This window comes from Pseudophryne corroboree, chromosome 2 (assembly GCF_028390025.1).
Source record: "Pseudophryne corroboree isolate aPseCor3 chromosome 2, aPseCor3.hap2, whole genome shotgun sequence".
In the NCBI taxonomy this organism is placed as follows: domain Eukaryota; kingdom Metazoa; phylum Chordata; class Amphibia; order Anura; family Myobatrachidae; genus Pseudophryne; species Pseudophryne corroboree.
The window spans coordinates 520999472-521025228 of NC_086445.1; the positions used below are offsets into that span (position 1 = coordinate 520999472).

General features: G+C 45.9%; 1 protein-coding gene across 2 annotated transcripts in view; it reads left to right on the forward strand.

Annotated features, from left to right (window-relative positions):
* Positions 1-25757, forward strand: part of MACO1 (macoilin 1) — a 137328-nt gene that overhangs the window by 109827 nt on the left and 1744 nt on the right. For both annotated transcript variants that reach the window (XM_063954170.1, XM_063954169.1), the window contains exons 7-10: positions 7601-7759; positions 8154-8336; positions 8431-8551; positions 15857-16031. In XM_063954170.1, the coding sequence (XP_063810240.1) occupies positions 7601-7759; positions 8154-8336; positions 8431-8551; positions 15857-16031 (638 nt within the window). The remainder of the gene's footprint in view (positions 1-7600; positions 7760-8153; positions 8337-8430; positions 8552-15856; positions 16032-25757) is intronic.

Consider the following 25757-nt stretch of genomic DNA (forward strand, 5'->3'; position numbering starts at 1 on the left):
ATGTCGTGAATGGCATAGTACCAATTTTACGTTTTTCATCAGATAATTTCTTCTGGTTTTTTTTTTTTGTCTGCTTATTTATTTTCTTCTTGGGTTTTACATGCCCTCTATTTATTGGACTATTTATTGGGCATCGGCCTTATCAGACGACATTGATGGAATTGCATAGTCAATGTTATGACTGGTGGCGGCAGCAGCAGCTTCAGCACTAGTACTAGGAACTGGAAGTGGTTCCTTATCTTCCTCTGTTTTTTTTTTTTTTTTTTTTTCCTGCAAATTATTGTTCTCCATTTCACAGGACAGCACCCCTGAATTTTTACAACATACAGGGCCAGTGTAATGTTGTTTGAACAGCAACACCCCTATATTTTACAGCATACAGGAGCAGTGTGCTTGCACCCTGTACAACACTGTGCCCCTGAATTTTTACAACATACAGGGCCGGCAGCACCCATATATTTTACAGCATACAGGAGGACAGTGTGCCTGCACCCTGTACAACACAGTGAAGCCAGGACAGCAACACCCATGTACAGCTGCAGTATCTGGCCGTAACAGCACATGAAATTCCAGTGGCAGCCAGGATAGCACCCCTAACACAGCACAGGTACACCACAGTGACTGCAGCAGCACCCCTACAGAGCACACACTGACCCCACCCGACGCCACCACCTACAGAGAGAGACAGAGGTCTGTCTCCATCACTCTCCAAGCCCAGAGTGAAAATGGTGGTGGCGCGCGGCTGTTTATATGGGATTCAAAACCTGCGAGAATCTGACAGCGGGGTGATGACGTTTTGCCTCGTTCTGGTTTCAGAGTCTGGCAGGAAGTCCCGAGCCGGACTCTGATCCGGGCTCGGAACGGGATGTTTGGGGGGTTCGGTTCTCAGGGAACCAAACCTGCTCACCCCTAATTAATTTATATAGCGTGCGCACATTCCGCAGCACTTTCAGAGAATGTTTGGCGATTTACATCAGTCCCTGCCCCAGTGAAGCTTACAATCTATGGGGCAGATGTGGGCAGATGTATTAAGCCTGGAGAAAGTATAAAGAAGTGATAAAACAGTGATAAGTGCAAGGTGATAACACACCAGACAAATCTGCTCCAATATGTAAATTGACAGTTATGAGCTGATTGGCTGGTGCGTTATAACCTTGCACTTATCACTGCTTTATCACTTCCTTCTTCCCCAAGATTCCCTACCACATGAGCACGCACACACATTCACACTAGGGTTAATAATTTTGTTGGGAGCCAATAAACCTACCAGTATATTTCTCTAACGTCCTAGAGGATGCTGGGACTCCGTAAGGAGGACCATGGGGATAGACTGGCTCTGCAGGAGACATGGGCACTTTAAGAAAGACTTTGACTCTGGGTGTGCACTGGCTCCTCCCTCTATGCCCCTCCTCCAGACCTCAGTTTGATACTGTGCCCAGAGGAGATGGGTGCACTGCAGGGAGCTCTCCTGAGTTTCCTGCTAAGAAAGTATTTTAATTAGGTTTTTTATTTTCAGGGAGCACTGCTGGCAAGACTCCCTGCATCGTGGAACTGAGGAGAGAGAAACAGCCCTACTTCTCTGAGTTTCAAGGTCCTGTTTCTTAGGCTACTGGACACCATTAGCTCCAGAGGCAGTCAGAACACAGGTCTCACCCCTGGAGTTCGTCCCAGAGCCGCGCCGCCATCCTCCTCGCAGAGCCAGAAGATAGAAGCCGGGTGAGTATGAGAAGTAAGAAGGCTTCAAAGGCGGCAGAAGACTTCGTGATCTTCACTGAGGTAACGCACAGCACTGCAGCTGTGCGCCATTGCTCCCATACACCTCACACACTCCGGTCACTGTAAGGGTGCAGGGCGCAGGGGGGGCGCCCTGGGCAGCAATATAAACCTCTATTATGGCATAAACACATATATATACATGTACAGCTGGGCACTGTATATGTATATAAAGAGCCCCCGCCATGTTTTTGAATAATTTGAGCGGGACAGAAGCCCGCCGCCGAGGGGGCAGGGCTTCTCCCTCAGCACTCACCAGCGCCATTTTTCTCCACAGCACAGCGCTGAGAGGAAGCTCCCCGGACTCTCCCCCTGCTTACTGAGGTGACAGTGGGTTTTTCAAGAGGGGGGGCACATAATTGGCGAAAAACGTGTTATTTCAGCGCTACTGGGGAAACATTCTGTGTTTTGCCTGGGTTATATAGCGCTGGGGTGTGTGCTGGCATACTCTCTCTCTGTCTCTCCAAAGGGCCTGGTGGGGAACTGTCTTCAGATAAGAGCTTCCCTGTGTGTGTGGGGTGTGTCGGTACGCATGTCGACATTTATGAAGTGGAAGGCTCACCTAAGGAGGAGGGGGAGAGTATGAGTGTCAGATCTCCGTCGGCAGCGCTGACACCGGACTGGATGGAGATGTGGAATGTCTTGAGTGCTAGTGTAAATTTATTACACGAGGTTAGACGAGGCTGAGGCTAGGGAACAGTCAGGTAGTCAGACCATGCCTGTCCCTGTGTCACCGGGACCTTCCGGGTCTCAGAAGCGCACATTGTCCCAAATAATGGACACAGATACCGACACGGATTCAGACTCCAGTGTCGACTATGAGGAGGCAAAATTACAACCAAAAGTGGCTAAGGCAGGCCTGGCCAACCTGTGGCTCTCCAGATGTTGTGAAACTACATATCCCAGCATGCCTTGCCACAGTTTTAGCATTCCCTAATAGCAAAACTGTGGCAAAGCATGATGGGACTTGTAGTTTTACAACAGCTGGAGAGCGATATATGATTATTGCAATAAAAGATGTTTTGCATATCACAGAGGAACCCCCTGTCCCTGACAAGAGGGTACACATGTATAAAGAGAAAAAGCCTGAGGTCACTTTTCCATCCTCGTATGAGCTGAGCGAGCTGTGCGAAAAGGCTTGGGAATCTCCAGACAAGAGGCTGCAGATTCTCAAAAGGATTCTTATGGCGTATCCTTTCCCGCAAACGGATAGGATACGATGGGAGTCTTCTCCTGAGGTGGACAAGGCTTTAACACGTTTATCAAAGAAGATAGCACTGCCATCCCAAGATACGGCTACCCTCAAGGATTCTGCTGATCGCAGACAGGAGGTTACCATGAAGTCCATTTACACACATTCAGGTACAATTCTTAGACCGGCAATGGCGTCGGCCTGGGTTTGTAGTGCTGTCGCAGCATGGACAGACTCCTAATCTACGGAAATTGAGACCCTAGATAAGGATACCATTTTAATGACCCTAGGGCATATAAAAGATGCTGCGTTATATATGAGGGATGCTCAAAGAGACATTTGTTTTGCTAAGTTCCAGAATAAACGCTATGTCTGTTTCTGCTAGGCGAGTCTTATGGACCAGACAGTGGACGGGTGATGCCGACTCAGAGGCATATGGAGTCTTTGCCTTACAAAGGTGAGTAGTTATTTGGAGAGGGCCTCTCGGACCTCGTCTCCACAGCTACGGCAGGTAAACTTAAATTTTTTGCCTTATGTTCCCTCACAGCCTAAGAAAGCGCCTCATTATCAAATGTAGTCCTTTCGTTCGAATAAAAGAAAGAGTACGAGGATCGTCCTTTCTTGCCAGAGGTAAGGGCAGAGGAAAAAGGCTGCACACAGCTAGTTCCCAGGAACAGAAGTCCTCCCCTGCCTCTGCAAAATCCACTGCATGACGCTGGGGCTTCCCTGGGGGAGTCCGCTCAAGTGGGGGCACGTCTTCGACTTTTCAGCCACATCTGGGTTCATTCACAGGTGGATCCCTAGGCAATAGAAATTGTTTCTCAGGGATACAAGCTGGAATTCGAAGAGGTGCCTCCTCGCCGGTTTTTCAAATCGGCTCCTACCTGCGGGTCCCTTAGAGAGGGAGTTAGTGTTGAATGCAATACAAAAATTGTATCTTCAACAGGTAGTGGTCAAGGTTCCTCTGCTGCAGCAAGGAAAGGGTTATTACTCAACCCTGTTTGTGGTTCCGAAACCGGATGGTTCGGTCAGACCCATTTTGAATTTAAAATCCCTGAACCTATACTTGAAAAGGTTCAAATTCAAGATGGAATCGCTCAGGGCGGTTATCGCCAGCCTGGAAGGGGGGGATTTTATGGTTTCCCTGGACATAAAGGATGCATACCTTCATGTTCCAATATTTCCTCCTCATCAGGCGTTTGAGATTTGCTGTACAAGATTGTCATTACCAATTTCAGACGTTGCCGTTTGGGCTTTCAACGGCCCGAGGATTTTCACCAAGGTAATGGCGGAAATGATGGTGCTCCTGCGCAAGCGAGGGGTCACAATTATCCCATACTTGGACGATCTCCTCATAAAAGCGAGATCTCGGGAGAAGTTACTGGACAGCGTGTCTGTCTTTGAAGGTGTTACAGCAACACGGCTGGATTCTCAATATCCCGAAGTCACAGTTGGTTCCTACGACGCGCCTGTCCTTCTTGGGCTTGATTCTGGACACAGACCAGAAGAAGGTTTTTCTTCCAATGGAAAAAGCTCAGGAACTCATGACTCTGGTCAGGAACCTATTGAAGCCAAAACCGGTGTCAGTGCATCACTGCACTCGAGTCCTGGGGAAAATGGTGGCATTGTACGAAGCCATTCCCTTCGGCAGGTTCCATGCGAGGACCTTCCAATGGGACCTACTGGACAAGTGGTCCGGGTCACATCTACAAATGCATCAGATGATCCCCCCGTCCCCCAGAGCAAGGGTGTCTCTCCTGTGGTGGCTGCAGAGTGCTCACCACCTAGAGGGTCGCAGGTTCGGCATTCAGGACTGGATCCTGGTGACCACAGACGCAAGTCTCCAAAGTTGGGGAGCAGTCACACAGAGAAGAACTTTCCAAGGTCTTTGGTCGAGTCTAGAGACTTGACAACATCAACATCCTGAAGTTGAGGGCCATATACAACGCCCTACGTCAAGCGGAGGCATTACTTCGCGACAAACCAGTTCTGATTCAGTCGGACAATGTCACCGCAGTAGCTCATGTAAACAGCCAAGGCGGCACAAGGAGCAGGGTGGCAATGGCGGAAGCCACGAGGATTCTTCGCTGGGCGGAAAATTATGTAAGCGCAGTGTTCATTCCGGGAGTGGACAACTGGTAAGCAGACTTCCTCAGCAGACACGACCTGCTTCCGGGAGAGTGGGGACTTCTTCAGGAAGTCTTCGCGCAGGTCGGTGGGAACTGCCCCAGATAGACATGATGGCGTCCCGTCTCAACACAGTTAAAAAGGTATTGCGCCAGGTCAAGAGATCCTCAGGCGATAGCTGTGGACGCCCTGGTGACACCGTGGGTGTTTCAGTCGGTCTATGTGTTTCCTCCTCTTCCTCTTATACCCAAGGTGTTGAGAATAATAAGACAAAGAAGAGTGAGAACAATCCTCATTGTTCCAGATTGGCCACGAAGGACTTGGTATCCGGATCTACAGGAATTGCTCACAGAAGATCCGTGGCCTCTTCCTCTAAGACAGGACCTGCTGCAGCAGGGGCCCTGTCTGTTCCAAGACTTTCCGTGGCTGCGTTTGACGGCATGGCGGTTGAACGCCGGATCCTAGCGGAAAAAGGTATTCCGGATGAGGTCATTCCTACGCTAATAAAGGCTAGGAAGGACGTGACATCAAAACATTATCACCAAATATGGAGAAAATGTTTCTTGGTGTGAGGCCAGGAATGCTCCTACGGTGGAATTCCATCTGGGTCGTCTCCTTCACTTCCTGCAAACTGGAGTGAATTTGGGCCTAAAATTAGGCTCCATAAAAGTTCAGATTTCAGCCTTCCCCATTTTCTTTCAAAAGGAATTGGCCTCTCTACCTGAAGTACAGACTTCTGTAAAGGGAGTACTGCATATTCAGCCTCCTTTTGTACCTCCGGTGGCGCCTTGGGACCTTAACGTGGTGTTAAGTTTCCTTAAGTCGCATTGGTTTGAACCACTCAAAACGGTGGAGTTAAAATATCTCACTTGGAAGGTGGTCATGTTGTTAGCCTTGGCTTCGGCTAGGGGAGTTTCGGAATTGGCGGCTTTATCACATAAAAGCCCCTATCTGGTTTTCCATATGGATAGAGCGGAATTGCGGACGCGTCCTCAATTCCTACCTAAGGTGGTCTCATCCTTTCATATGAACCAACCTATTGTCGTGCCTGTGGCTACTCGTGACTTGGAGGATTCAGAGTTCCTTGATGTGGTCAGGGATTTGAAAATTTACGTGGCTAGAACGGCTAGGATCAGAAAAACAGAAGCACTGTTTGTCCTGTATGCAGCCAACAAGGTTGGTGGCCCTGCTTCAAAGCAGACTATTGCTTGCTGGATCTGTAACACGATCCAGCAAGCGCATTCTACGGCAGGATTGTCGTTACCAAAATCGGTTAAGGCCCATTCCACTAGGAAGGTGGGCTCGTCTTGGGCGGCTGCCCGAGGGGTCTTGGCACTACAGCTGTGCCGAGCTTCTACTTGGTCGGGGGCAAACACCTTTGCAAAGTTTTATAAGTTTGATACCCTGGCTGAGGAGGACCTCATGTTTGCTCAATCGGTGCTGCAGAGTCATCCGCACTCTCCCGCCCGTTTGGGAGCTTTGGTATAATCCCCATGGTCCTTACGGAGTCCCAGCATCCTCTAGGACGTTAGAGAAAATAAGATTTTAAACCTACCGGTAAATCGTAGTCCGTAGAGGATGCTGGGCGCCCATCCCAAGTGTGGACTACTTCTGCAAGACTTGTATATAGTTATTGCTTAAATAAGGGTTATGTTATAGTTTCATCGGTTTTGGACCGAAACTATGTTGTTTTTCATACTGTTAACTGGTTAGTTTAACACAAGTATACGGTGTTATTGGTGTGGCTGGTATGAATCTTGCCCTTGGATTAACTAAAATCCTTTCCTCGTACTGTCCATCTCCTCTGGGCACAGTTTCTCTAACTGAGGTCTGGAGGAGGGGCATAGAGGGAGGAGCCAGTGCACACCCAGAGTCAGTCTTTCTTAAAGTGCCCATGTCTCCTGCGGAGCCCGTCTATCCCCATGGTCCTTACGGAGTCCCAGCATCCTCTACGGACTACGAGAAAAAGATTTACCGGTAGGTTTAAAATCTTATTTTTGGGATTATGGTAGGAAACTGGAGTACCCAGGGGAAACCCACGCAAGCATGGGGAAAATATACAAACTCCACACACTTAAGTCCATGGTGAGAATCGAACCCATGACCTCAGTGCTGTGAGGTAGTAATGCTAACCATTACACCATCCGAGCTCCCTATGTAACTAGAACATAGCTGTTTTTTTAATGTCTACTTCATGTTCTGTATTTTGGGTTTTTGTCTATTAATCTCCATTAAATTGGTTTGACTGGCACTGAATTAAACCGGTTATAAACAGCAGTAGGTTTTCATGAACACCCTGCAGCAATAAAGTGTAGTTAGCCAAACACAATTGTTGAATGAAACCTATGTTTACTGAATTGTTAAATCGCTTATTATAGAATCCCTGCAAGATTATTCCTGTTCCTTTTTAGTGGCTCACTTACAGACAAGCCAGCATTGTTAAACATGGTACTAAAGTGTTTTATTATGTTTTTGAGAGGGGTTTAATCATACTGTCTTGTTTTCCAGGCTGGAACAAGATGTAAAGAAATTAAAAGCAGATTTGCAGGGAAGCAGACAGATTGAACAGGATCTCCGCAGTCAGATCAGTGTACTAACGAGCACAGAGCGGGGAATTCGAAACGAAATAGGGCAGCTCAGGCAGGAAAATGAGCTGCTGCAAAATAAGTAAGTATTTTCATCTGGTGTATATAATAAAATTTTTTTTATAGATATAATAATAATAATAATAATAATAATAATAATAATAATAATATTATTATAATATTTTTTTATATATTTTTTTTTCTACACACAATCTAGTAATATAACAGAATATAGTGTATATGTATGTTCATCCTAGCACCCTGCACTTAATCAATAAGGAGAGTAGACTTTAATTTTTTTAGGGAAACATTTTTTTTTAAGTGATGTTTCTCCTGTAGCAGTACATCGCACATACAAGTTTGCCCTTAAAATGTAAATCTGCCCTCCTCACTGATTATTTGCAGGGTGCTTGAATTAACACTATTACATATAATAATCTAATTGACCAAATTAAATCCTATTTGTGTCGTCTCAGATTGCATAATGCTGTTCAAATGAAACAGAAAGACAAGCAGACGATCAGTCAGTTAGAGAAGAAGCTGAAAGCAGAGCAGGAAGCCCGAGCATTTGTAGAGAAGCAGCTTATGGAGGAGAAAAAAAGGAAGAAATTAGAAGAAGCCACAGCAGCAAGGGCAGTTGCATTTGCTGCAGCCAACAGGTAGTGTGGGTGTTAAACATTGTACTGTGTGGTGGATTATTATTTATTTATTTTCCCCTATAGATATGTTCTACTGATTTTTGTTTTCCATCAGAGGTGAATGTACAGAAACCTTAAGAAGTCGGATCAGAGATTTAGAGAGTGAATGTAAAAAATTGTCCATCGACATGAAATTAAAAGAAGACCAGATAAGGGAACTGGAGTTAAAAGTTCAGGTATTGTACCCTTTTAAATATCTTTGTGTTGTAACATCTATCTCCAAAGAGCTCATCATCCATAGTATGACTGATGCGACAACATCAACAAAATAAAAATAATGTGCTGCTTGCTACGTGCACATATCAGGCAGAGGCCATTCAGTTTCTTGTTGGCATATGTCAAATATAAAAATGTGCCCCATTGTATATGTTTGATGTACTTGGTACAAGTGAGGAAATAAACCTACCTAAAAGTGGAAATACATAAAGAACTTTGCACAGTTGTGTACGTCTTTACTTTCCTATTTTCACACTTGCTGTTTCTAAATAAGTGTGCATTTAAATTATACCTTAAGCAACAAAACTAGTGTCTTCCTCCAGAATGTAGGTTTCTCAGTGTGAGCCACTCTGAAAAAATAAATGCTTTAAATCCATATTCACAAGTTAGAAACTGATATTGTGATGAAAAAAAAAAAAAAAAAATATATATATATATATATATATATATATATATATATATATATATATATATATATATATATATATAAATAAAAAATTATTTTTTGTTTAAGTACAGCTTAAGATTTATATAATTAAAGAACATTTACAAGTTTATCACTAATGATTTCTCATTTCTCTGACGTCCTAGTGGATGCTGGGTACTCTGTAAGGACCATGGGGTATAGACTGGCTCCGCAGGAGATTGGGCACTCTTAAAAGAAAGATTAGGTACTATATCTGGTGTGCACTGTACCCCTCCTCCAGACCTCAGTTAGTATCTGTGCCCGGCCAGAGCTGGATGCACCCTAGGGGCTCTCCTGAGCTTCCTAGAAAAAGTATTTGTTAGGTTTTTTATTTTCAGTGAGATCTGCTGGCAATAGACTCACTGCTACGTGGGACTGAGGGGAGAGAAGCGAATCTACCTGCTTGTAGCTAGCTTGGGCTTCTAAGGCTACTGGACACCATTAGCTCCAGAGGGATCGAACACAGGCCCAGTCCTCGGTCGTCCGGTCCCGGAGCGGCGCCGCCGTCCCCCTTGCAGAGCCAGAAGAACGAAGAGAAGTGGAAAATCGGCGGCTGAAGACTCCGGTCTTCATTAAGGTAGTGCACAGCACTGCAGCTGTGCGCCATTGCTCCCTTAACACACCACACACTCCGGTCACTGATGGGTGCAGGGCGCTGGGGGGGGGGGGCGCCCTGGGCAGCAATTAGATTACCTTACTTGGCGAAAAGCACATAATACAGTCTGATAAACTGTGTATGTGCATTAACCCCCGCCATTAAAGTACATAAAAGGACAGAAGCCCGCCACTGAGGGGGCCGGGCCTTCTTCCTCAGCACACCGGTGCCATTTTCTTTTCACAGCTCAGCTGGAAGGAAGCTCCCCAGGCTCTCCCCTGCAGTATCCTGGTACACAAAGGGTAAAAAAGAGAGGGGGGGCACATAAATTTAGGCGCAAAACGGTGTATATAAGCTGCTATAGGGGAAAAATCACTCGGTATAGTGTACATCCCTGTATTATATAGCGCTGTGGTGTGTGCTGGCATACTCTCTCTCTGTCTCTCCAAAGGGCCTGGTGGGGGAACTGTCTTCAAATAGAGCATCCCCTGTGTGTGTGGTGTGTCTGTACGCGTGTGTCGACATGTCTGAGGTAAAAGGCTCCTCTAAGGAGGTGATAGAGCGGATAAGTGTGTGGGAGGGTGTCTCCGTCAACAACGCCGACACCTGTTTGGATATGTGTAAGTGCTGAGGTAAAATTATTGCACAAAAGGTTAGGGAACAGAAAGGAAATCTACTCTGGTCTGTCCCTATGTCACAGAGTCCTTCAGAGTCTCTCTATGTTCACTATCCAAAATAACAAAGTATCGACACGGAATTTAACTCCACTGTCGACTACGATAATGCAAAGTTACAACCAAGAGGGCTAAAAGATATTCAATATATGATTATTTGAATAAAAGATGATTTGCATATCACTGATGACTCATCTGTCCCTGACACGAGAGTACACATGTTAAGGGGAAGAATGCTGAGGTAAATTTCCCTCCTCTCATGAGGAAAAAGAGCGGGAATCTCCAGACAAGAGACGGCAACTTCCCACAAGAGAATTCTCAGGCTGTATCCTTTCCCCACTAGGGCCAGGATGTGTTGAGAATCTTCCCCTTGGGTGTCCTGTTTGCACTAGCTATTCTCAGGGATCCTGCAGATAGCGTGCACATTCTAGTATACTACCCAGACCGGCGATTGTGTCGGCATGGGTTTATAGCGCTGTGGCAGCGTGGACAGGTACCTTATCAGCAGAGATTGAGACCCTAGTATGCATGTAAATATTTTAAGATGCTGTCTTAAGTGATAGATATATAATTATAAAGCATGCCCAAAGGGACATGAGTATACTGGGTTCTAGAGACAAAAGCGATGTCGATTTCTGCTTGACGTGTCCTGTAGAATATACATTGGACAGATGATGCCGATTTAAGAGGCATATGGAAGGCTGAGGATTGTGTGGAGAAAGGTTCTCGGGCCTGGTCTCCACAGTTATAGCTGGTAATTCTGATATTTTGCCTTATATTCCTGCACAGCCTAGGAAAGCATGACATTATTAAATGCAGCTTTTCGAATAAAGAAACAAGAAAGTCTGAGGTGCGTCCTTTCTTGTCAGAGCCGGGGGCAGAGGAAAGAAGCTGTACAACACAGCTTGTCCCCAGGAACAGAAGTCCTCCCCGGCCTCTACAAAAATCCACCGCATGTCGCTGGGGCTCCACAGGCGGAGCTAGGCCCGGTGGGGACACGCCTTAGTAAGTTCAGCCACAAGTGGGTTCACTCCCTGTTAGATCCCTGGGCAATAGAAATTGTATCGCAGGGATACAGGCTGGACTGTGAGAAGATGCCCCCTCACCGAGGACCCGGCGGGCTTCCCCCCAAGAGAGGGAGCCAGTGTTAACTGCAATTCGTAAATTGTATCTTCAACAGGTGGTGGTCAAGGGTCCCCTCCTTCAACAAGAGGGTGTTATTATTCGACCATATTAGACCCATATTGAATTAAAATCCCTGAACATATACCTGAAAAGGTTCAGGTTCAAGATGGAATCGCTAAGAGCGGTCATTGCATGCCTGAAATGAATCGGGACATAAGGGATGCATACCTTCGTGTCCCCATTTATCCACCTCATCAGGCGTACCTCAGAATTGCGGTACGGGATTGTCATTACCAATTTCACCAAGGTAATGGCGGATATGATGGTGCTCCTGCGGAAGCAAGGTGTCACTATTATCACATACTTGGATGATCTCCTCATAAAAGCGAGATCAAGAGAGCAAGTGCTGGACAGCGTGTCACCTTCTCTGGAAGTGAAACGGCAACACGACTGGATTCTATATATTCCAAAGTCGCAGTTGGTTCCTACAGCTCATCTGCCTCGCCTAGGCATGATCCTAGACAAGAGCTCAGGAGCTCATGACACTGGTCAGGAATCCATTGAAAACCAAAACAGGTGTCAGTGCATCACTGCACTCGAGTCCTGGGAAGGATGATGGCATCATACGAGGCCATCCCCTTCGGCTGGTTCCATGCAAGGACAATGGAACTTACTGGACAAGTGGTCCGGATCACATCTTCAGATTCATCGGTTAATCACCCTATCCCCCAGGGCCAGGGGGTGTCTCCTGTGGTGGCTGCGGAGTGCTCACCTTCTCGAGGGCCGCAGATTCGGCATTCAGGACTGGGTCCTGGTGACCACGGATGCAAGCCTCCGAGGGTGGGGGGGGCAGTTACACAGGGAAGAAAATTCCAAGGTTTGTGGTCAAGCCAACAGACTTGCCTTCACATCAATATCCTGGAACTAAGGGCCATATACAACGCCCTAAGTCAAGCGGAGTTCCTGCTTCGCGACCAACCGGTTCTGATCCAGTCAGACCGCAGGGGCTCATGTAAACCGCCAGGGCGGCACAAGGAGCAGGGTGGCGAGGGTAGAAGCCACCAGAATTCTTCGCTGGGCGGAGAATCAAGTAAGCGCACGGTCAGCAGTGTTCATTCCGGGAGTGGACACGACCTCCACCCGGGAAAGTGGTGACTTCATCAGGAAGTCTTCACGCAGTTTTGCAAATTGATGGAAACTGCCTCAGGTGGATTACATGGCGTCCCACCTCAATAAAAAGATAAAAAAGCTTTTACGCTGGGTCAAGGGATTCTCAGGCGATAGCTGTGGTCGCACTAGTAACACCGTGGGTGTTCCAGTCGGTCTATATATTCCCTCCTCTTCCTCTCAGACCCAAGGGCTGAGAATTGTAATAAACGGAGGAGTGTGAAAAATATTCTTTGCTCCGGATTGGCCAAGAAGGACTCGGTACCCGGAACTGCAAGAAATGCTCTCAGAGGACCCATGGCCTCTGCCTCTCAGTCAGGACATGTTGCAACAGGGACCCTATCTGATCCAAGACTTACCGCGGCTGCGTTTGATGGCATGGCGGTAGAACGCCGGATCCTAGCAGAAAAGGGCATTCCGGATACAGTTATTCCTACGCTGATAAAGGCTATTAAAGACGTTGACAGCAAGACTTTTTCACTGTATATGGCGAAAATAGGTTGCTTGGTGTGTGGCCGGGAAGGCCCTACAGAGGAATTCCAGGGGGGTCGATTCCTGCACTTCCTACAGTCAGGAGTGACTATGGGCCTAAAATTAGGATCCATAAAGGCCAAGATTTCGGCCCTATCCCTTTTTCTCTCAAAAAGAACTGGCTTCACTGCCTGAAGTTCGGACGTTGTTACAGGGGTGCTGCATATTCAGCCCCTTTTGTGCCTCCAGTGGCACCTTGGGATCTTAACGTGTGTTGGATTCCTAAAATCCCACTGGTTTGAGCCACTTAAGACCGTGGAGCTAAAATATCTCACGTGGAAAGTGGTCATGCTTTTGGCCTTAGCTTGGACTAGGCGTGTGTCAAAATTGGCGGCTTTGTCATGTAAAAGCCCATATCTGATCTTCCATATGGAAAGGGCAGAATGGAGGACTCGTCCCCAATTTCTCCCTAAGGTGGTATCATCGTTTCATTTGAACCAACCTATTGTGGTGCCTGCGGCTACTAGGGACTTGGAGGATTCCAAGTTGCTGGACGTAGTCCGGGCCCTAAACCTTTGTTTCCAGGACGGCTAGAGTCAGAAACTGACTCGCTATTTATCCTGCATGCACCCAACAAGCTGGGTGCTCCTGCTTCAAAGCAGACTATTGCTCGCTGGATCTGTAGCACCATTCAGCTTGCACATTCTGCGGCTGGACTGCCGCATCCTAAATCGGTAAAAGCCCATTCCACGAGGAAGGTGGGCTCTTCTTGGGCGGCTGCCCGAGGGGTCTCGGCTTTACAACTTTGCCGAGCTGCTACTTGGTCGGGTTCAAACACTTTTGCAAAATTCTACAAGTTTGATACCCTGGCTGAGGAGGACCTTGAGTTTGCTCATTCGGTGCTGCAGAGTCATCCGCACTCTCCCTCCCGTTTGGGAGCTTTGGTATAATCCCCATGGTCCTTACGGAGTACCCAGCATCCACTAGGACGTCAGAGAAAATAAGAATTTACTCACCGGTAATTCTATTTCTCGTAGTCCGTAGTGGATGCTGGGAGCCCGTCCCAAGTGCGGACTCTCTGCAATACATGTATATAGTTATTGCTTAACTATAGGGTTATTGTATGAGCCATCTGTTGAGAGAGGCTCAGTTATTGTTCATACTGTTAACTGGGTATAGTTATCACGAGTTGTACGGTGTGATTGGTGTGGCTGGTATGAGTCTTACCCTGGATTCCAAATCCTTTCCTAGTAATGTCAGCTCTTCCGGGCACAGTTTCCCTAACTGAGGTCTGGAGGAGGGGCATAGAGGGAGGAGCCAGTGCACACCAGATATAGTACCTAATCTTTCTTTTAAGAATGCCCAGTCTCCTGCGGAGCCCGTCTATACCCCATGGTCCTTACGGAGTACCCAGCATCCACTACGGAATACGAGAAATAGAATTACCGGTGAGTAAATTCTTATTTTTATCAGTCGCAAAACAATGCTGTTGGTATTATTAAAAGATCAAGCCCCCCATTTCCACTAAGGATGAGCATATTGATTGTAAATGGTTCAGGGCTGTATTTAATATCTGTAGAAGTGAGTCTGCTCTGAACCCATCACTGAACCCTGACTTTTGCCACCTCCTCACCCACTCTGTCAGGCCTGGATATTTATGTGGGCATCCTTCTTAACTCTGCTGCATTTTCTGTATCATACTACCTAAACCGTTCCCCCATATAATAATAATAATAATAATAATAATAACAATAATAACAATAAAATTATTATTATTTTTTTATTTTTTTGTATTTAGTGTCCCTTTTTAATTTTTTCTGCCCATGCCATGTTTGTGCTGTGGTCATTTACTGCCCACAGGCCCCTCTTCCCACTTTGGTAAATTTTGAGGCTTTGCTCCCTCTTCCTTACCTCTGAGCGTCCTTGACTCCTCATTGGAGTCTTCAACATCTCTATTGACAGCACCTCTGACCTGCTACTTCCTCTGTTGCTTTCTCACCTGCAGCCTTGCTCACTACCTTCCCTTTCTTTTCCTGCTCCAATCCTCCTCCTCCTCCTTCCAGTCTCTAATTTTGGCCTTTTTTTTTTTTTTTTCTTTTTTTTTTTTTACCTCTTTCATTTTATCTCCAGCTGTGCTCCCCATAGGGGTCTCTTAAGTGTCTGTCCTAGGCCTATAACTTGGTGAACCTATAAGCTATTAGTCTTCAGTAACCTTTTTAAGCTGAAGACATCCAGATTTACCGGACTTCTCCCCTGCCCTCTCCTCCTCGCATTTCAACCTGTATTTCAGTTATCTATTTGGTGCGCATTGTTTTCTTGAGCTAAATAAGTACACAACTGAGTTCATCCTCTTTCATCCTTGCCTCTCCACCCCTTCTATCAACAACACAATTATCATCAGATCAACCACTCTCTTGGTTCTGCTCTTTTTATCTCCAGTATTCCCCCATCCTCTCCCTTAATGATACCAAAGCACATGTACTTTGGTACTCGGTCATCTTATCTTGATTATTGCAATGATGTTTTTCCTGTCACCCCCACCACCCTTCCCTCAACTATCTCTGATCTTCTCAACATTGCGGATAGACTGATCCTGCAAGCATTTCACTATATCTTCCCTCTCTACAGATCCTTTCACTGGCTCCTTATCCCCTACCAATGTAGTTGGTTGCACTATGCTAATTTGATTTTTTTTAATTTCTTTTTTAGTAATATACTCTTAGTCTACTGCAAGGCTCTAACACCCCAGCTGTATTATGTGTTTCAGGAGCTGCGAAAGTACAAAGAAAATGAGAAGGATACCGAGGTGTTAATGTCTGCACTTTCAGCCATGCAAGATAAAACACAGCACTTAGAAAATAGCCTCAGTGCAGAAACCAGGATCAAGCTGGATTTATTCTCTGCACTAGGTGATGCAAAAAGACAGCTGGAGATTGCCCAAGGTAACTGCTACTTGAACAGATTTAAATTGTCTGACTGTTGCTTTATTGTGTAATTTATCTAATTTACGTTTTGTCAATATTGTAGACTACTCGGAAATATGGATTTTATAATGGAATAATTCTTTCAGCATCTATTTCATCAGTAGCCTACTCTATAAATTAGTATGTTCCACCCAATATATTAACAGGCTTTAAGGATAAATGTAACATTTTGTTCAGTGACAGATCAGTTAACCTTTTCGTTTAATGCAGTTAAAAAACAGAACAAGCAATTTAATGTCTCTTGTTAACCACTTGATGACTAGCAGTCTTCACATTGGGGAGATTAAATTCTGGGTGAAGGGTGCGAATTGCCGTGTAGTTTTAAATGTCTACAAAACCACTACATCTTGCACACTTCACCTGCCCGGCCATATTCAGAATTTGCTCAGAAGTGCTCTCTACACTCCACTATATGGCAGTGAACACTTGTGTGAGATGGGGCTGCCATACGGGTGGTCTTCAGGTTGCCGAATGTCGGGATCCCGACACCCGGCATACCGACAGATATTCTCCCTCGTGGGTGTCCACGACCTCCGTGGAGGGAGAATAAATAGCGTGGCGCGCCACCATGCCCGCACCGTGGCGAGCACAGCGAGCCCACAAGGGGCTCATTTGCGCTCGCCACGCAGTCGGGCTCCCAGCGCCGGTATGCTAGTCTCTGGGAGCCCAGCCGCCGGCATACCATACTACACCCCTGCCATTCAGCACGCTATTATTCCTTCCTTAACGAGATGCATTATAACTGGAACCAGTTTTATCAAAAGCATCCCCTAGTGTTAAAGAAGGTAATGTAAAGAAATGTCTGCTTTTTCTATTTTTAGTGGATATGTGCTGTCCTTTAAATGACCTTATATGTTTGTTGGCTAATTATCAGAATACAGCCTTACGAATTGTGAGCTCTTTAAAACTTTTGTACACAGTTTGACTAAAGGTAAAAGTAACTCTTCCGCTAGCCCTGATCCCTTGAAGTAGGATAAAAAATTGGCTGGTCCCTCAACAAATTGGAATCTAGAAACGAGAACTTTTGCGTTGGCTGTTGCTCACAATGACTTGGCATCATATCTAATGGTTCCCGGTCACAGAACAATAGAGTAATTACACAATGTGTGGCTGCCATTTCTGTCAGGAACAAGCACCACTTGATGGTCCGTAGACAAATGTCTGGCAGTAGTTGACAAGTGCTTTAAAGGTTTTTCAAAGCTGCTTATGATCAGTGGCTTTGACCAATTGATTTCAAACAACAATAGTAGTAATTAATGCTAAACAAGCCTAATTTTCCTTTATGTACTAATGCCAGTTGAAATCAATCACTCAAAGTTGCTGATCATCAGTGGCTTTGAAAAAATGCTGGTTAGTGAATCTAGTTCTTGTTCCTGGATCTTATTGGTCCTATTACGTTAATGGTTTAAGGTTTGGATCACAGGGTTGACCCTAATTAGGTCAACAGTCATTAGGTCGACAGCTATTGGTCAGTATGATAAAGGTCGGCATGGTTAAAATGTCAACATTTGACAAAGTCGACAGGGACAAAAAGTCGATACTGGAAAAGCTCTACATGACAAATGGGCGACACAAGAAAGGTTGACCACATATTTAATCTTTTCTTTTTCATCCACTAGGGGACACTGGAGTCCTATACAGTAGGGGTGTGAAGCTTGCAACCGGAGGTGTGGCACAATCTAAAATTAGCATTGTCTGCACAGCCGGTTCCTCCCCCTTCACATCCCTTCTCCCTCAGTTTGAAAAATTGTGCCTATGAGGTAACAACAGGCACTGAAGGGAGCTCCTGCTCCCATGAAGAATTATTGCTTTTATTTATTTCTTTTTTTCTTTTCTTTTAATAGCCCAATCCCTCCTAACCAAAGGAAGGGTGCAGGTTTCCGATGACAAGATGGTAAATGCCCAATCCCACCTAAATGAAAGGGGGTGCAGGCTTTACCAGATGAAAAGGCTGCGTCCCCCTAATAAAAGGGGGACAAAGTCCAGGAGTGGAGACCATGATTCCTGCTGAAGGAGTCTGCATCTCTCCTTACCGGCGCCAATTGTGAGTATGAGAGTTTTTAACATAGAGAGGCCCCACAGAAAGGTTAGTGTAGCATATTTCTTTTTCCAGAAACCCCCTCTTCCCCTCCCCTTGAAGCGCCACTGCGGGACTGAGTGGAGAGACTACAAGGCGCAGCTACGGTACTTAGTGAGGTCCCGTAGCGTGCGCGTTACCGGGGGAGACAGTGGCACCGCTGCGGGACTTGGTGAGCGGTCCCGTAGCGTGCATCGCCACTGAGGAAGACCGGGGGAGACAGTGGCGCAGCTATGGGACTTAGTGAGACGGCCCCGTAGCGCGCGCACACCATAGAGGCTGCAGTGTTCCGCGTGGCTGAGGAGAGCCTTCAGCCGCGTGTAGGTAAATGTTTCACAGGAATCTGCAGTAACATAAGGGGTAGGCGCTCAGCAGACATCAGCGCGCATCCCCATATTGGTTTTAAAATAGAGTTTATTGTAGTGAGAATTGCTGGCCAGTACTTAGACTCATGAGGTGGCATTAATTTTTCAGTGTCGGCCATTTTAATTATTCCTCCCTGGCGCCATTTACGGGGAAGGGTAGCCCTCCCCCCTTGTATAGCTATCGAAAGAGGAAAAGTTTCAGGTGTAGCAATAGCTCCCTCTGCTGGTGACAACATATATTCAGTAATGTGAGATCTCCTGAACAAAATAAATTTACCATACCATTTATATTTTCAAAGGACTTCTCTTCTAAAGATCCTAACGAAAATACAAGGAAGCAAGCGGATCTCATCTCTCCCATCATAGCTGAATTACAGTTGAGGTTTGGGGGTTGTATGTCGGCTGGTGTTTCATTTAATTTATTTATTTATTTATTATAAATATAATTTTGGCCTGTTCTGGCTTCTATATAAAAGAAAAAGAACAGTATTTCCAGCCCGATCCAATAACTTTGCTTCCGTCATTTCTAACAACCTTTCTCTTCCTAGTTTAAAGGGTGAAAGCGCCACAAAGTACCCTGGTAGGGAGTTTCAATGACAGACCTCCAAGGGAGCAGAGACCGGTGATGTTTGTACGAACTGTAACGAAGCACGCGGGTTGGCCACCTCCTGCTTAGAAAGTAACCTCCACCTGTGAGCAGTGCTCGGTCTCTATCACCTTGTACATAGAATCTCCAATGAGATGCCGGAATCCTGCACGCAACAAGTGCTGCGGGATTCTCCAAGACTATTAAAAAAGATTTTTCATCAGGTTAACGCCTCCAGCACAAGCAGGTAACTGTGCAAGGCGGTTAAAAGGCCTATTCCTGTGGTAACGGGAAGAGGATGAGGCTTTTCTCATTAATACACAAGGGTGAGTTGTTTGCATCTGAGCTAGACGCCGATTGTCCACAACGGACGCGGCAATCTCAGGTCTTGATTATTTCATCACAACAAGCTGAGATCCTAAAAACTTTAAGGTATAATAAGAGACGGAGCCAGTAGCTTCGGAGGGTTTGAATCCCAAGTGCGTTCCGCAGCATTTCCCATTCCTAAATTCCTCCAGTCTTTAATGGAGGAGTCCGGGAACCAACCTGACAACCGTGTTCAATTTCCAAACAGGGTTTTTAGTAACTGATCCGCTACCTAAGGGTATAATGGATAAGTGGGAGATTCCGCCGGTAGTGGATGTTTTCCCAGGAAGGTTGTCAAGGAAAACAATCTTACTGTTACCTAATGAAACGAAGTAGAAAGTTCACCCATCTTTAAAGTCAATTTTTGTAGCAGATGCAGCACAGACCTACGGTCATCTGCGCTTGGAGTTAACAAGGCCATGGGAGCATGGTCTGGAAAGAAATTACTCAACTGGCGGGACACAATGGAAATTCAGATTCATACTTGTGTCAAGCCTATAGACATTATGCATCTCTACATCAGCCATATCGGCTAGAGACTCCGACACCAAGGGGCGGTAGACTCCATCCCCTTTGAGGTGAGGTTTTTCGGTCCAGTGTTAGCCAGGAGGATTCGCAAGCTACAGCGTCCACTGGTCTGCCTACTCCTTATACATGAGCCACTCCACAGTTTAGGAGAGGTTCTGGAGGACCAGCGGGTAATTCCTTTGGCTCTCAGTCCTTACACGCCCCAGAAAGAGGTTTTCGGTACACAAGTACGTGGGGGCAGAGATGGAGGACGCTCACAGGCAGCAGCCAGAAAAGCGAGATGAACCTGCTGACTAGAGATTGTAAACGCTACTGCCAACAATTGGAACTTGGCTAAGTTCGGGGGTCATTATTCCGGTGATCGCCCCTCGAAAAGGAACGGTTTTTTTTATGCCAATCTTTCTGTCGTGAAAAAAGTGGTCCGGACAGGCAGTCCGAGACTCGATTTAACCGTTTTAAACCGGTCTCTGTGTCTTCTCAATCAAGCTGGAATCAATCCAGTTGGTTATTGCAGGCTTGGAACATGCATATGTGCTTATCCCAATCTGGGCTCTTCAACCGGCATACTTGAGGTTCGCACTGCGGATGGATCGCCACCATTTCAGGGCCTTGCCGTTCGGTATATCATCGGCCCCCAGGTTCTTTACGAAGATCAGGGCATTCATGGTTGCAGAATCTGGACTGTTGAGAGTCCCGATTAGTCCTTATCTAGGCGACCTGCTAATCAAGGCATCCTCTCGGGACCAGTTGGTCAGGGATGTTCAAACGTCTCATCCATTCTCATTTCACATGGGAGGATTGTGAATTTCCAGAGATCCAACCTCATACCAATTCAACGGATTCAGTTCCTCGGTCTCATCTTGGAGACTGTACTATTGAAAGGATTACTACCAAGGAACAAGGTCCTGGACCTACAGAGATTAGTGCCTCAGGTACTAAGGTCACAAAAGGTTTCTATACACCTCTGTGTGGAATTTCTCGGGAAGTTGGTGATATCTTTCAAAAATCCCCAGTAAGGCAGATTTCATTCCTGACCATTACTGATGAACCTCATTGCTCAGGGAGCAAGGTCACACTGGCTTCTACACAAAGAATCCGACTTCCACCAGGCATACGCACCTCCTTAATTTGGTGGGTGTAGCGCAGGAATCTCGCAGCAGGCTAGAGATTCGCCATTTGGGATTGAACGGATCCTGCAACAGACACCAGTCTCAGAGGTTGGGGCGCCGTCTGGAAGGAGCATTAGTTTCAGAACAGATGGATGCTACTGGAAAGCAGCCTACCCTTACACATTCTCGAACTCGGAGCAGTTTAAAGGGATCTTTTTCTTAGCCAAAGGCCCAGTTATGGGTCAACACATAAAGATGCAGTCGGACAATGTCCCGACGACGGCAGACGTAATCAGTCAGGGAGAAGCGGGATGGCGTTAAAGGAAGCCACAAAGGATTTTGTTGTGGGCAGAAAGGTGAAACGTCATCCTCTCGGCAAGGTTCATTCCAGGGGTGGAGAACTGGGGTGCGGATTATTTCAGTCGCCAGGTCATGCATCCATGGGAGTGGTACCTCCATCCACGCAATTTCAACTTGGTGGCGAGATGGGGCCTACCTCAGGTCGACCCAATGGCGCCTCAACAATACCATCAACTGCCCAGATAGATGTCCAAGACAAGTGATCCAACATTTCTTGGTGTTCTAAAAAGGTTTCCATTTTTATTTTGTTTGTTTTTTCACCTTTCCAACTCATACTAAGGGCTCTGAGTTAAAAAAATAAGTAAATAAATAAATAAAAAAGGTTGACACGAGAGCGAGTGTCGGTGCTTCTAATCGCACCGGATTGGTCCCGTAGGAGTTAGTACTCAAACCTGCATGGGTTACTAACGGAAGATCCTTGAAGGTCTCCTCTGAGAGGGGACCTGCTATCTCAGGGACCGTTCCAACTCCCAGAAACAGGCTGTGGTTCCCGCCAAGGCTATTGAAACCCGGATTTTAAGGAACAGAAGTATACCACGATCGTACAGTCCTATTGTGATTGCCGCTGGGTAGCCGGTCACAGCCATGTACTGCAACAGGATTTGGAAGAGGTACATGGCTTGGTGTCCAGAGTTAAGAGCCATTTACAACGGCCTCCTGCCAGCGAAGAACCTTCTTCAGGGTCTCCCTGTCTTGATCCAGTCGGACAACATAACAGCAGTGGCGTACGTAACCCGCCAGGGCGGAACAAAGAGCAGGGCGGCAATGGCGGAGGCCACAAGAGTTCTCCGCTGGGCGGAGCAGCACGTGAGCGCTCTGTCAGCAGTCTTCCTTCCGGGCGTGGACAACTGGGAAGCGGACTTCCTCAGCAGACACGATCTCCATCCAGGAGAGTGGGCCCTTCATCAAGAGGCATTTGCAGAAGTGACAAGGCGTTGGGGAATTCCTCAAATAGACATGATGCTCAACAAGAAGCTTCCGAGGTATTGTTCCAGGTCGAGGGACCCCCAAGCCAGTGCAGTGGTAACTCCGTGGGTGTTTCGGTCGGTGTATATGCTCTTCTCCCCCCCCCCCCCCCCCCCCCCCCTGCTTCCTCTCAATTTCAAGAGTGCTGAGGATCATAAGACGAACATGGGTTCAGGCAATACTCGTCGTTCCAGATTGGCCACGGAGGGCCTGGTATCCGGATCTTCGGGAATTGCTCATAGAAGATCCTTGGCCGCTTCGTCTAAGAGAGGACCTGTTACTGCAGGGGCCACGCGTGTTTCCAGACTTACCGTGGCTGCGTTTGACGGCGTGGAAGTTGAACGCTGAATCCTAGCTCGTAAAGGTATTCCCGGGGAAGTCATCCCCACTCTCCTTAATGCTAGAAAGGAGGTCACGGCAAAACACGATCACTATATTTGGAGAAAATATGTGTCGTGGTGTGAAACCAAAACAGCTCCTGCGGAGGAATTTCACTTGGGTCGTTTCCTTCATTTTTTGCAGGCAGGCCTGAAATTGGGTTCCATCAAAGTGCAGATTTCGGCTTTATCTATTTTCTTTAAAAAAAAAATTGGCCGCCCTTCCTGAAGTTCAGACTTTCGTGAAGGGAGTGCTGCATATCCATCCTCCATTTGTGGCACCGTGGGATCTTGACGTAGTGTTACAATTTCTTATGTCTCACTGGTTTGAACCTTTGCGGAAGGTGGAGTTGAAATTTCTCACTTGGAAAGTGGTCATGCTTTTGGCCTTGACGTCCACTAGACGGGTGTCTGAATTGGCGGCTTTGTCTCACAAGAGCCCATATTTGATTTTCCATGTGGATAGAGCGGAATTGAGGACTCTGCAACAATTTCTGCCGAAGGTGGTTTCTTCGTTTCACATAAATCAACCTATTGTGGTGCCTGTGGCTACGGATGCCGTGACGGTGCCAAAGTCTCTTGACGATGTAAGAGCTTTGAAAATTTATGTTGCCAGAACGGCTCTTGTTAGGAAAACGGAGGCTCTGTTTGTCCTGTATGCTTCCAACAAGATTGGAAATCCTGCTTCCAAGCAGACTATTGCACGCTGGATTTGTAATACGATTCAGCACGCTCATTCTACGGCTGGACTGCCGTTGCCGAAGTCAGTGAAGGCCCATTCTACCAGGAAGGTGGGCTCATCTTGGGCGGCTGCCCGTGGGGTCTCGGCTCTTCAACTTTGCCGAGCAGCTACATGGTCGGGTTCAAACACTTTTGCTAAGTTCTACAAGTTTGATACCCTGGCTGAGGAGGACCTCATGTTTGCTCAATCGGTGCTGCAGAATCGTCTGCACTCTCCCGCCCGGTCTGGAGCTTTGGTATAGACCCCATGGTCCTTTTGGAGTCCCCAGCATCCTCTAGTGTGTAAGAGAAAATAGGATTTTAATACCTACCGGTAAATCCTTTTCTCCTAGTCTGTAGAGATGCTGGGCGCCCATCCCAGTGTGGACTGTTACTTGCAGTTGTATTGATACTTGTTGTTTTCGGTTACACGAAGGTTGTGTATCGGTTATATTCAGCTTGTTGCTGCTGTTAGTTCATACTGTTATCTGGTATTCCTGCTAATCCAGTTGTACGGTGTGTTTGTGGTGTGAGCTGGTATGTCTCTCGCCCTTAGCTAAACAAAAATCCTTTCCTCGAAATGTCCGTCTCCCCTGGGCACAGTTCCTATAACTGAGGTCTGGAGGAGGGGCATAGAGGAGCCAGTTCACACCCAGTCAAAGTCTTTTAGTGTGCCCATGTCTCCTGCGGATCCCGTCTATACCCCATGGTCCTTTTGGAGTCCCCAGCATCCTCTACGGACTAGGAGAAAAGTATTTACCGGTAGGTATTAAAATCCTATTTTTTAGTACATAATCTATCGTTGCATGGAATACAGTGTTTCAATAGGATTTGGTCCAGATGGTGGCTTTGATTGAGGATACACATTTGTACTCTATTTCTGAAGGTTCGCATCACTCGGCAAGTGATTTCCGGCGTTATTGCTGCAATTTCTTGACGATGCTCACTTTCATTGGTCTGCCTACATTGACCAGCAGAATTTCCGTTAGTAGGCAGAGAACAATCCTCATCGGCTTCATGAAAGGGGCCACCTGAAATCCGAGGTCTACAGACATTGATCAACAACCATTAATGAACTGAAGCCTGCTTTATGCAAAGAAATGACAATATCATATTCAAAACCAATTGAAAATAGCCTGTATACCATGCACTTTTTTTTTTTTTTTTTTTTTAGATTATGTAATCAAATTTTGAATAGCATTTACAATGCCTTTTTTGTTTAACATTTAAAATCTGGGAGGTTTTTTTTTTCTCATCGTGTATTATATTGTGTACCATGTTTTCATTGAAGCTTTAGATACAAAAGGACTATTCTGAACACTATACTGCTGGCGTGGCATTTGCACAGTAATGGGTAGCTCCTTTCAGAAATGCCATATAATAATACTACAGACTTAATTCCTAATATTTGAATTGGAACGATTGTCTGAAGTTGCCTGCTAAAGGTGTGTACACACGGAGCGATATGGCTCAGCAATGTTGACTACATAGTCAAAAGCGCTAAGAAAGTGCATATCGCTCTGTGTGTACACAGATAGCAATGCGCAGCCCCACCAGGTCGCTATCAATGCAGGCAAGTCAATTTTGACTGTCACTGGAAAAGTAAAAGCATCCCCCTATTTAAATGAGTTAGTCAGAATCGCCCATAGACAAAATCGCTTGCACAGTTAGTCAAAATCGCTGATACAGAGAGTCAAAATCGCCTACTGCCAGTTCAGTTCAATCGCTCCGTGTGTATGGACCTTTACACTGATGCAGGGTCGGGGGGGAAAAACGGTTAAAAAAAAAAAAGGGTGTTTTTATTTTACTATTTATTTATTTATTTTGTCATTTAATGAACAAAAAAATTGAATCGTGTGTTAGAAACCTTGATCAACCATGTTTAATGCTTTATAACATTAATGTTATTAGACTTTTTTAGTTTTTATTGAAATATGTAATCATTTTTTACAGCTTATTCCTATTACATTTAGATATATGTAGATAGATATAACATATTACGTACAAAGTACACTCACAGATGAAATTGAAAATAAGAACAAAAAGTTAATGTTAAACATTAGTCTTACATATTATACTTAAATCTAAATAGTAATACAAAATGGAAAATGCAAAAGCACTTTTCAGAGAAACACACAAAAAGGAGGAGTAGAGCATTAGTACTGGGCATGCCACTGGCATTAAACATTTTGAATAAAAACAATTATTTAAAAAATATATATATTATTTT